At 57.6% G+C, this 12646-nt stretch overlaps 1 protein-coding gene across 3 annotated transcripts; it reads left to right on the top strand.

Moving 5' to 3' along the window:
• Positions 1-8919: 8919 nt before the first annotated feature.
• On the top strand, positions 8920-12008 carry EGR3 (early growth response 3). Of its 3 annotated transcripts, XM_070416588.1 has the most exons (3): positions 9361-9406; positions 9823-9875; positions 10700-12008. In XM_070416588.1, the coding sequence occupies exons 2-3, from the start codon at positions 9836-9838 to the stop codon at positions 11707-11709; spliced, it is 1050 nt and encodes a 349-aa protein (XP_070272689.1). In that variant the 5' UTR covers positions 9361-9406; positions 9823-9835; the 3' UTR covers positions 11710-12008. The 3 variants fall into 3 exon arrangements, with proteins under 3 accessions (XP_070272688.1, XP_070272689.1, XP_070272690.1); XM_070416587.1 differs by lacking the exon at positions 9823-9875 and having other exon boundaries at positions 8920-9406; XM_070416589.1 differs by lacking the exons at positions 9361-9406; positions 9823-9875 and adding an exon at positions 9607-9683.
• Positions 12009-12646: the final 638 nt, after the last annotated feature.

Raw genomic sequence — 12646 nt, 5'->3', positions numbered from 1 at the left:
CCCACCCTGCCCCCGGGTGGCGGGAGTATTAATTACAGTTTATTCCCAGCTTTGAAGATGAAAAATGCCAAGGATCATTACCACTCAATTAACGGGGCTATTACCACTTGAGTTTATGTCTGATTAATCCTGCTCCACCCCCACCCTGGAATCCATGTTGCCTTGGAGGCCTCCAGCTCCATTCTTCTCCTGGATTTCACACCAGGAGTAACCCCCTTTCCTGTTCCTGCTAATTGCAACAGGAATGGGGCCTGGTAGAGTGTCTGGCACAGTCATACTTCAACAAATATTTATGGAGCAGCCATAAGCGCGCTGGAGCTGGGGATAGAGCAGCGGAGAGCACAGACCCAGCCCCTGCCCTCCTGGAACTCGCATTCTCCTAGGACCTAGGTGCCCAGAAGCCTGTGAGATCCAGCACACCCAGGCCCAGTGCTGCCTCCCTTCTTCCCCTGGAGGATTTCTCACTTGTCCACACAGCAAACCAGTCAGGCCTGGGCCAGACACTAAGAGAGAAGTCCGGGAAGGACAATGCTAGTGGGTTCTAGTTTTAGAGGTGGAAAAAAATTAAGTTAACATGAAAATGGGGGGATCACCTTTCCTAGCACAGAATACCCCCTGCCCTCCTCTCGCCTCCCCTCCCCTTCTCCACCTCCTCTCTGCTCCACTCCTCACTTAGGGCTCTTAGTCCCACCTCAAAGCCTTCATCAAGCCTCCCTCGCCCCAGTCAGGACTCCCCCTCTCCCTGAACAAGTCCCTTCTGCCAGCAGGCGGTGGTCCTTCCTCCTCTGAGCTCCCTGCTTGCACCTCGTTTGAGCCATTGTCCTGTGTATGATCACTTCCACCAGAGTCTCACTTCCCACTTCCATTTAAACTGCCTGCTCCTGGCCGACAGCAGGACCCCAGGCTCAAGTCTGTTCCCTCCACAGAGTGCACAGGAAGTACTTCCTACATGTTTGTCTCATTGAAAGAGAGAGGTAAGTCCCAGACCTAGGAGCACCCCCCCTCCACCCCCCACGCCCCCCCCCCCCCACACACACACACACAAAATGAAACTTGGGTGAACAATGGATGCCCATCCTCTGTGTGTGGGGAGGAGTCCGTGCTGGGGCGATAGAAAAGAAAGGACCTCGTGGGAAGGGCCAAGTGGATCCAACTGCTGCTCAAATAGACCATGTTTCAGAATTACCATCATGGACACTGGAACTGGTTCAACAGAGTCTGATGGAGCAAACACTGGGCACAAGAGACAAAGAGGAATAAGACTCAATCCCTGCCCTAGGGGAGCTTGATACCATCTTTCGTCTTCCAGTAACTTTCAGGGTGATCTTGGGCCAAATAATTCTGCAATATGGAGAGGGGGAGATCGTGCCCCTTCTCCTTTGCCCACCTGCCCTGAGCCCTGGCAGGGAAGCTCATGCTGATGGGCAGACGTCACTGCATTGTGCCCGCAGCCCTCGGGGGATGGGATGGAGCCAGGAGCAGCAGCAGTCTTTACCCCAGTGGCTGTGAAAAGCAGTTCATTTTCTAGGAGAGCTAAGGCATGGCAAAGGTAGGGAAGCCATGCCTACGCTATCTAGTGAGAGGTAGTTAATACAATGGAGGAGCTCCAATTCTGGGCTCAAGAGAGGCACTAACTGTTTTTCCCGAGAGAGGTTTGTGACTGCATAGAACTACTAAGAACCCAAAAGGCTGCCTCCAACTCCTCACCCTGAGGAAGGAGGCAAAGGGCCTGCTAGTTTGAGGCTGGGGCCTAAGAGACAAGGATCTAAAGACCACAGCTGTCTCTGGTTTCCCAAAGGCTTTCCTTACAGGACAAGGGGGAGAGGAACCTGCCATTGGATCCAGCCTCTGCCCCGTGGGTGAATCCTGCCCCCAGCAAGAGGCTGGCTGTGGGGAGAGCAATGGGAAGACCCTGCTCTGAAAGCTTTTCTCACATCTCTCTCCCTCTTTTTTGATCTCTCACTCCCTCTGTGCTCTCCTGACTGCCTCCTCCTTGGCCCCCCACATTCACACCTTTTCTGGTTCATTTCAGATGACAAAGTTCCTCTTTCCAAAAAGCCCCATCCCCCAAGAGTCCTTTCTGCAGAGACACCATCCTTTCCCAGCTGAGTAGGGGGGCTGTCCCACGGCGGCCCCAGGGGCATGACAGGCCATCTGAGCACATGACTCCACTTACCCTGTGAGAACCCCTGAAAAGTTCCCATTACCAGCTCTCATCCCCTGACCCATCCCTTCTCCCCCTGAAGATCCCAGCCCAATCCTTTCAAGACCCCAAACTTATCAGGAATATCTCAGTGCTCCTCCCCACCCTCCCTGCAATAGAATCTGAAACGTGTGCCTTAACAGAGCTGGGAGGAATGTAGAGATAGGTTATCCAGTGCAGCCCCTACCAGAAGCCCAGGAACGAGAGCGCAAAGCCCCGAGTCACATAGACCATTTGTGGCATAACCCAAAACCCCTGATTCCTGGATCAGGGCTTGTACTTTCCCTAATCTTTCCAAGTCTCCCCTTCTATTTTAAGTTCTTTTTTCCCTCCCTGCCCCAGCCCAGCCTGGCCCTGAACTCTCATCCTCTTGACAATCCTCATCTCTGACCCCTTGCAGTTCCTCACTGCCTTGGAGGAGGGCTCTCCAGGACCAGCAAAAGTATTTTGTAGCAGGACTTCCTCCTTCAGTCACCAGACTCTCCCAAAATCTTGATGAGAGTTTAGTCCAGGGGTCCTCCAAATATTGTATTTGCTCCTGTTTTGTTTTTTTTTACTTCAAAATAAGATATGTGCAGTGTGCATAGGAATTTGTTCATAGCTTTTTTTAAAACTATAGTCCAGCCCTCCAACAGTCTGAGGGACAGTGAACTGGCCCCCTGTTTAAAAAGTTTGAGGACCCCTGGTCTAGTCAATACTCAACCGCTTGAAGTGTGATCAAAAACACCCCAATTTAACATGATTATAATGAGTTAGTTTGAGCTTAGGCACAAACAGGTGTTTAAAATGGGCATATATGATTGGCTGGGAGAGGATCCTATGACCTCTGAGACAACAGTGGTACTGGAGCTCAGAGTGGTGTAGTTGCCATTCCACCTACTGGGAGCCCAGGGAACATTGGTCCCCTTGACCTCCCTGAGTGCTATAACCCCTTACTGTCCTGGATGGGGGCCCCTCCTCTACCCCAGGGTGGGTCCCAGGGGTAAAGGGAGGCAACGCTGCAGCTAGCCTTTCTTCTCCTCATTGCCTTCACCAGTTGTATAACCAGCTCTCCTCTTACCCACATCTGCCATCTCGTTTCTTTCTGACAGCCATAATGGGGACAAAGAGCACAATTAAGAGTAGTAGCTTTGGCCTGGCCAGCGTGGCTCAGTGGTTGAGCATCAACCTATGAACCAGGAGGTCACGGTTCAATTCCCAGTCAGGGCATGTGCCCAGGTTGCAGGCTTGATCCCCATTGTGGAGTGTGCAGGAGGCAGCTGATCAATGATTCTCTTTCATCATTGATGTTTCTATCTCTCTCTCCCTTCCTCTCTGAAATTTTTTTTTTTTAAAGTAGTAACTTTGGAGTCATAAGGCTCTAAGTTCAAATGTCAGTTCAGCCACTTCCTGGCTAGGTAACTTCCAACTAACTATTCAAATTCTTTCCAATGCCTTACATTCTTTATTTTTTTAAAAAATGTTGCTTGCCCCACCAATGTGACTCTGTGGTTAAGCACCAACCTATGAACCAGGAGGTCACAGTTCAATTCCAATCAGGGTCCCAGAGGCCCAGGAGGGGGCCTGCAGGAGGCAGTCAATCAATGATTCTCTTTCATCATTGATGTTTCTATCTCTCTCTCTCTTTCTCCCTTCCTCTCTGAAAGCAATAAAAAAAAATTTAAATGTTGAGGGGGCAGTCCTAAAAGCTTCCTCATGGTATTGTTCTTGTAAAGGATGAAGAAAACCAAGTATGTCCCCAGGGCCCCCATCACCCCATCTTTTGTGGGTACAGAAGCTCTGCAAGCCTGAAGCCTCCAGCAGTCCCCAAAAGAGGCTCAGCTCCAGCTCTGAGCCTGGAGCCCCACCCTCCAAATCCTTGTGGCTGTCAACAATGTCCCTTCTGCAAGCTTTCAGGCAAAACCTACCTAGCTTAGAGCTGACTGTCCTTACCAAAAAAATGGTAGTGCCTTCTAGAGCAGCAGGGAAGGCTGGCCAGGGAAAGTCCACCAGTGACCTACCCATCTCCCATCTGGCACCCCCAAATGGAAAGCAACTGAGGACCCTTGAGAGAACTGTCACTCAGGAGTAATCCCACCAGGGTGGGCCCTGTACATAGGTACCTGGTGCGATTTGAGGAACCCCAGACACTCTCTGTGCCCAGATCGCCCACTCTTTGTCACTGGGCCTGATATCCCACAATCAGGCCTCATTCCACCAGCATTTATGAGCACCTACAATTTTCTAGGCATCCTGCTAACCATTGGGCTTAAATCCATTGGGCTGTGTATTACCCTCTCTAAGCATTTTCTTTTGAAATGCAAATACCCTCAGAGAAGGACAATGCATTAAATCACTAATACCCCTAAGTTAATTGGGGGTTTCTTTCTTTTAAAAACAGTAGAGAAAGCCTGGACATCTTTAGCAAAAAGGGGAGCTAAAGTTCAGAGGGCAGAGGTGACTACCGAACTAGAAGCAAGACAGCAACAATCTGGCCTTTTTCTGTGGTTGATGTCTAGGGCCACATCTCCCCCTTCCTTTATCCTTTCACCAAGACAAACACACCCACTGCCCCCACAAGCAGCCACGGTGCCCATAAGTGCACCTGGTAAGGCGAGCCAGATTCCAGAGAGCAGCCAGAGGCTGGGCGGCCTTGGCCCGGCTGCAGAGGGGTCTGGCCTGCCTTTCACCATCCCCATGGTGAGGATGCCCTGAACTAGTGCCTACTCGCTCCCCAACAAGTCCAGGGCTTGGAGTTCAGGTAATTAAGCCCTTGGCAATCTCACCTGGGCCCGCCAATAAACCAGACAATCAACCCCAGCCCCTGTTCAGGAGGGAGAGAGAAAAGAAGGAGGGCAGGAAGGAGAGAAACATTTTTCTATGCTGCATTCAAGGCTTGGCAACCAGAAGGGGAAATGCTATTAGTCTACAAACAGCCACTCCAAATACCCCACTCCATACCCAGGGTCTTCCCCTTCTGCCACAGAACCCTGGTCTCCGTCTGCCACCATCATCGGGGTGACAGAGGACACCTGTGTGGGCTGCAACCTGAACAGGAGCCAGGCAGTGAGGGCCTATACTTGCAGAGACAGGCTTTCCCAGCATGGCTCCTTCCACAGCAGAGGAGGGAGGGAAAGGCACCTGAATCCCCCACCCCACCCTGAAAGCCACAGTCACCCTCCAAAAATGTCTAGAAGGGTGCTCCAGATGCTCTCTTTAGAGCAACTGAGTGACTTCTTTGTACCGTGCCTGATTTCACCACCAGCTCCTGAGGGTCCAGTCTGCCTGGGCTCCTACAGAAGTCCATTCCTTAAGCATCTCTACTTTGGTGCAGTGCCCAGCAGGTACCTGGCATTCAAATAGAACTTCCCTTTCCCCCCTAAATAATAAATATTAATAGTTCTGGTATATGATCACACTGATATGGGATGGAGTTCCATACCTGGCACTTTTTACTCCCTATATCACTTACTCCTAAGACACACATGAGGAAAAGGCTTTTCTGTCACATGGTAGAGTGTGGGAGAATACAATTGAACAGTAATAATTGTCATTTAGTGAGTGCTTGCTAAGGGACTAGCCTAAGTACTCTGAGGATTATCTAAATTAATTTTTTCTAAAATACTATTATCCCAATTTACAGACAAGGAAACTGAGGCTAAGAAAGAAATTTGTCCAAGATCACACTAAAATTTTAATGAATACTTATTTAATTTAATTGAACACTCCCATTTCATGTCAAGAACTAGTAGTAAGGAGGGAGAAGACATTTGTGTCCCCCCCAAAAAACTATCCAATCTCACCAACATGTAAACAGGCCCCGGGGGAACCCAGCAAGTCCTACTAGCTCTTCACCTTGCGCGTAACAAGTCCAGCTAGCCTAAAAGTCTCTGGGCCGCCTCTGGAGAGGCTACACTCCTCCACCGTTTGGGGGGGCGGGGGGGGGGGGGTGTCCTGGAAGCTCTCAAGGATCCCAAACGTTCCCATTGCCTTTCCTAATGCGGGTCTCAATTGAACAAAACTGGGGGTTCTAGCTTCTCACTCTCCTCCCCTGAGGAGAGGTTTCAACAGGTGGGGAGGAGGTGCATCACGGTAGAGTCCTCCGAAGTTGAGCTGAGAAGCCTGGAGGTCTCTTAATTCCCTCCCGCCACCCCCGAAGGCTGAGCTGTGCCTCTCGCGGGGAAACTTGGGCACTGCAGTCAATAGGGGGGCCTGCAGTTTGCCCAAGGCCGCGGACCTCTTGGAGCCTCCGGGCCTGGCCCGCAGGAACCCGCGGAGAACCCCCGCCACCCCTGGGTCACGCGCAGCAGGAGGCGCCGCAGAGAGACCAGGTCTGGGGCTGGAGCGGCCGAAGCTCTCTGCTCAACGCCACTCCCCGCTTCGCCCCTTCTGCCAGGTCCGTGGCCCACTGGCCGGAGCCGCTGGCTAATATTTCATGCCCCCAGACCGCCTCCCTAGGTGACGCTACAGCCTGTGTGGTTCCTTTAAAGGCTGCGGGTTCCGCTCATCTTTCCTTTTCCACTGGATGCCAAAATATGCAAATCCGGGGACCGGAATCTGCAGCCAAATCAAGGAAAAGGGGCGCGGCCGACGCGTCACCGGATCCGCTCCTTGTATGGCTCTTCCCGGCTTGGCCCGCCGCCCGGCGACCCTCCCTGCAGCCGCCAGAGCCCCTCCTGCGCCCAGCCCAGCTCTCACTGCCGCCCACGTCCCCGGGCCCGCCGCCCGCCCCCCTGGGAGGGAGCCGGGGGCGGCAGGCGCTGCACGCCCTGATTCCGGCCGGAGCCCGGACCGCTGCAGAGCTCTCGCTCCCCGCGCCGCGCGGGCGGAGGAGAGCCCGGGGACACAGTGCTTCCCCGGTTTAGGTTGGGGAGCCTGGCGAGCGTGGCGGCAGGGGCGGGGGAGAAGGGGTTCACGGGCAGCGGGAATCCCTCCTTTCCTAAGAACTGGAGAAGATCCGGGGGAGACTGGCCCCTCCCACTCCCAGTTCTCCGCGGAGTGAAATGGAGGGGAGGAAAGCGAGGTTGTCATCCACCCCCACCGCTATGTGCAGCTCGGGAGTTCCTCCCACGCGTTCCCCGGCCCGCGTGGCCCTCCCACGGCGTGAGGCTCGGGGATCCTCTCTGCCTCCTTGTCAACACTCCTACTCCCCCTGAGAAATGCACGTCTCCCCCAACCCGACTCCCCAGCGGGGGACACGGGATTCACCGCACCCACGCGGCCACTGAGGAGGGAATCCTCCCACGCCAAGCCAGTGTGATTCGGGGTCGCTCCCCCACGCTCCCTTCCTCTCCTCCCCTTTCCCCGGGCCTGGCCGCGCGCGCTCCAGGAGCAGGCCTCGGGGAACATATCAGCCGCCCCCGGGATCTGCTGCTACGGGAGGTGACAGCTCTCGGGTTGGCAGACAGGCGGCCTTTGACTGCAGGGCGTCAGGGACAGCCCTGTAGAGGGCGATGGTTAGGGTAGAGACTAGGGGAGGCCGCGGGGAGGCCAGCAGAGTGTCAGACTGTGAGCTCGGCAAGGTCCTGCTGCGACTCCGTGGCGGGCCCTTCCCAGGCAGCAATAGACAGCGGCTGCGCCCAAGCCTGCTAGGCCCTCCTGCCATTCCCTGGCCAACGGGGTGCTTAGGAACCGTTAGTGAATTAGTCGAGGATTTGGTGCACGTGTTTCCTATCCGCTCAACTTCATTTTTTCTTCTTCAACAACAAAACCACACATCCTCGACCCCAAATGTGTGGGGTTCTCGCCTCCCGCGCAGCCTCTTTGCAGCTACGACTCTCCCCGCCAGGGCGCTCAACCAGGAGTCAGCGCAGGGGGCACAGGGAGAGGCAGGGGTGTGGGCGGTGAATCAGAGAGATGGAGGTACAAAAGTTCTCGGGATTTGGGACCAGGTATCTCTGACTCGCTGGAATCCTTCTCCGCGGAGGGACGCGCTTCCTTTCTCCGGGTCTCAGGCAAGGTCCTGGGCCGGAGAAGAGCAGCAGAGCAGAGTCGGCTGGAGCGGTGTCGGAGTGCACGCCTTCCGGGTTCCCCACAAGTTCCCAGGCTGCAAAGGGACGTTGCCCGGGGTTTTCAATTCTCATTCTTCCTGCTACGGGTGTTGGAGCAAACCTCCTCCCGCCACCCGCCACCCTCCCCCCCCCCCCCCACACACACACTCGCGTCCGCGCCCCCACCCCACCCCGCTGTCCCAGAGGGTTCTCCTCGTGCAGACCAAAAATAAACATACAGGCAGTTATGGCTTTTTCAAATGCGCGCTACGTGCTTTACGCTTTGCGTTCAGTTGCATCCCTCTGTCCTCTCTCCTCTCGAATTGTCCTTTCTTCTCTTCTATTTCTCTCTTTCTCTCTCTTTTTTCAAGATCCGCGAGCGGTGCGGACGCCGCACGCTGGCGGCCGCCCGCTTCCTGCTTTCTAATGTTCCATTGTGAGGAGCTTCCATTGTGACGTCGCGCCCCTTCGGCTGGGCTTTGTCTGTCCATATATGGGCAGCTACGTCACGGAGCTTTCCCGGGGCTCAGATAAATAGGCTGGTGGAGTTCCCTGGCTGGGAGATTTTGGGCAGCAGTGAGCTTGCTAGGAAGCGGCGGGGCTGGTGGTGGTGGTAGCAGCAGCGGCAGCAGCAGCGGCAGAGGCAGCGGCAGTGGCGGCGGTGGCGGCGGTGGCAGTGGTGGATCGGGGGGAGGGGGGACCCCGACGCGCGTCTGTTTGTAAGATCCATACTGAAGCCGCGTCCGACCCCCTCCACCGAGACCCCACCCCACCCCAGACCCCAACCCACCCCCCCGCACACGCCCCCCCACGCGACCCAGCCTCATAGGGCACCCGACAGGCAACCAAGAAGATTACCCCCCCTTTGCCCTCTCTCCCACCCACCCCCCAAAAAGAGAAGATCCCCTCCTCTGTCCCACCCCTTCCCCTTTTCCCTCTCTCCTCCCCCCCGAACTTTCCCTCTCGCATGCTTTTCCCCTGCACCACGGATCGCCTCTCGGATGCCGCTCGCCTGGAAGCTGCGTTAGGAGAGAGCGGCGGCGGCGGCGGCGGTGGCGGCGGCGGCAGCTCGGGAGTGCTATGACCGGCAAACTCGCCGAGAAGCTGCCGGTGACCATGAGCAGTTTGCTAAACCAACTGCCTGACAATCTGTACCCCGAGGAGATCCCCAGCGCACTCAACCTCTTCTCCGGCAGCAGCGATTCCGTAGCCCATTACAATCAGATGGCTACAGGTAAGGGCGGCGGGGAGGCTGCGAAGCAGCGAGGGAGGAACGGGAGAGGAAGAGGAGGGGGGAACGAGCTAGCTAGCGATGGATGGAAGGAAGGAAGGATGGATGGATGGATGGATGGATGGAGAGATGGGGGCGCGCTGGGAATTTTCCAGGGGGCGAGTTGCTTTTCCCACCCACTCCCCGCCCCCCGCCCTCTCCGATCGGGAAGGCTCGGTTGGCTACGCCACGGTAGAGGCTTCTGTTCTCCCGGGTGGGGGCAGCCGCCGACCGGAGGGAGGTAGGTGCTAGCGGCCCTGGGGTTCTCCACTCAGGGGGCGCGATCGCCGGGCTGCACGCAAGGCGTGGTGCCGTCGTCCCCTTTCCCAGGAGGAGCCGAGCGACCCTTTCACCCGCGCTCTCTCCCCTTATTCCCTCAGCCCCCCACCCGGGATGGAGCCGTGTGCGGCGTGGAGTCCCCGCGGTGGGAGAGGTACTGCGACGCTGCCTTTTCAGGGCGTTCAGCAAACCCCTGGGGGTGTGGGGACGGTGGGGAGAGGGTCCACCCACGACGGGGCTGCCCCGGGGGGCGGGGGGGAGCGATCCTTGGGCCGAAGAGCTTGGGAAGAGCGGCCACTCCCGCCGTGGAGACATCGGTCGGTTTTCCGCCGCCCTCCACCCTCGCTAGCTGGGGCTGGGCTTTCTCCCTCCAGCAAGAGCCTAAAGCTTCTTCAGGCCCGGGGGAGACTGGGCCCGGGGGGAGGCGGCGGGCGAGCTCCCTTTGAGGGCAGCACCCCTCTACGCGCGGAGCACAAAGCGTCGGAGCTCTCCGGGTCAGCGACCCGGGCGCAGGGCACCAGGAGGGCTTCGCCGGGGCCGGAAAGGCGCGGCGTCCGGGCGCGGACAGGTTGGGGGAAGAGGCCGAGTTGTGTGCGCTAGAGAGCGAGAGCCCGGCGCGCTCCTGGTCCGAAACTACCTGTAGCTGCAGCTACCTGCCCGCCCCACCTCGAAACAACAATGCTTCTCGCTCGCGCGCGCTCGCGCGCGCGTGTGTGTGGTACGTGAGTGTGTGCGCGGCGTGTGCGGTGTGTGTGCAGCAGCCACTCCACGCCCGATCCGTAGTATTTTGCTGTATCCAGGTTGCGCCCGGGAGCGCGGCACCGCCCGCTTTGCGCCGGGCGCAGCTTTCCTCTTACCCCACGCGCTGCTCACTCCGCCCGGCTGCACTCTCCACACCTGGGCCAGGACCTGGGCGCCCCGGCCCTGGAGCCGGCGGGGCTTCACTCACCCCTCCCCTCTCTCCTCCGCTCTCCGCAGAGAATGTGATGGACATCGGCCTGACCAACGAGAAGCCCAACCCGGAACTCTCTTATTCGGGCTCCTTTCAGCCAGCTCCCGGCAACAAGACCGTGACCTACTTGGGAAAGTTCGCCTTCGACTCCCCTTCTAACTGGTGCCAGGACAACATCATTAGCCTCATGAGCGCCGGCATCTTGGGGGTGCCCCCGGCCTCAGGGGCGCTCAGCACGCAGACCTCCACGGCCAGCATGGTGCAGCCACCTCAGGGTGACGTGGAGGCCATGTACCCGGCGCTCCCCCCCTATTCTAACTGCAGTGATCTCTACTCAGAGCCTGTGTCTTTCCACGACCCCCAGGGCAACCCTGGGCTCGCCTATTCCCCCCAGGATTATCAATCGGCCAAGCCGGCCTTGGACAGCAATCTCTTCCCCATGATTCCTGACTACAATCTCTACCACCACCCCAGCGACATGGGCTCTATTCCGGAGCACAAGCCCTTCCAGGGCATGGACCCCATCCGAGTCAACCCGCCCCCTATCACCCCCCTGGAGACCATCAAGGCATTCAAAGACAAGCAGATCCACCCAGGCTTCGGCAGCCTGCCCCAGCCGCCGCTCACACTCAAGCCCATCCGGCCCCGCAAGTACCCCAACCGACCCAGCAAGACCCCACTCCACGAGCGGCCCCACGCGTGTCCGGCGGAGGGCTGCGACCGCCGTTTCAGCCGCTCGGACGAGCTGACGCGGCACCTGCGCATCCACACGGGCCACAAGCCCTTCCAGTGCCGGATCTGCATGCGGAGCTTCAGCCGCAGCGACCACCTCACCACTCACATCCGCACGCATACGGGCGAGAAGCCCTTTGCCTGCGAGTTCTGCGGGCGCAAGTTTGCGCGCAGCGACGAGCGCAAGCGCCACGCCAAGATCCACCTCAAGCAAAAGGAGAAGAAGGCGGAGAAGGGGGTGGCGCCTTCTGCGTCCTCAGCGCCCCCCGTGACCCTGGCCCCCGTGGTCACCACCTGTGCCTGAGGCTCGGGCCCCCAGATTCCCACATTTCCCCTCCAGTGTCTCCCTGCTGCTGCCCTGAAAGCAGCGGGAGAGCTCGCCACGGAGGCGCAGGGGCCGCACTTGGGCCTCTCCATGGACATAAGGCTCCTCGTCACTCTTGGACGTCCCCGGTTTCCACCCTTTCACACCGGCCAACAGTCGGGGGGGCCAAGGCAGGAGACGCCTTCCTCTCGCTGTCTCCCACCCCCTTTAGCCACGGCGTGGAGGGGGAAAAAGTGGCGTCTAGCCCGCTTCGTTCAGTTCGGATCGTCTTGATCCAGGGGCTGCGGGGGGCGAGTGGGGGCCACACCAAGGACTTGCGGGGGACTGAAGGCGGGGCCCACCCAAACCTCGCCTGACCTAAGCACCTCAATGGTCCCGTACGTCTCCCTCGGTTCCCCCTCGAAGACCTGAGAGAGGGGAGAGGGTAAGAAGCGCACCAAAGCGCAGAGCTTGCTGCCGCACGCACGCACGCCTGCGCGTGAGTGTGCGTGCTCGCGTGAGCGTGTGTGTGTGTGTGTGTGTGTGTGTGTGTGTGTGTGTGTCAGACTCTTGAGCTGAACTGGGCTATGTGCACCCCAAACTCTTCCCCACATCGAGTCCCCAGGCCTCTGGGGGGACTGTCCCAGGCTGGGTGCCTGCACGTGGCCAGATGAGACGGGTCTTCCATCTGCTCAGAAATAATGTTTCTTACAGAAATGCCTCGGATGCCACCGCGGCGGTGTGGCTACCGCCCCTTAAGCTTTGGCCCCTCAGAACCCCACTTTTTCCGAGCACTTCCCTATTAGGCCTCAGAGCAGTTTGATCTGCAGGGAGAAGGAGCAGCTATCACTGAACCTGCCTTTTTCAAAAATGTATTTCCTCAGCCTCACTTTTAAAAATCTAGGTCCTGAGTTAGCCCTCTGCCCTTCCCCCACCC

This window comes from Myotis yumanensis, unplaced genomic scaffold (assembly GCF_028538775.1).
Source record: "Myotis yumanensis isolate MYYU_CA2020_CCGP unplaced genomic scaffold, mMyoYum1.0.hap1 SCAF_5, whole genome shotgun sequence".
In the NCBI taxonomy this organism is placed as follows: Eukaryota; Metazoa; Chordata; class Mammalia; order Chiroptera; family Vespertilionidae; genus Myotis; species Myotis yumanensis.
The sequence above is the reverse complement of the archived record's forward strand: the minus strand, read 5'-3'. Positions and strand labels throughout refer to the sequence as shown.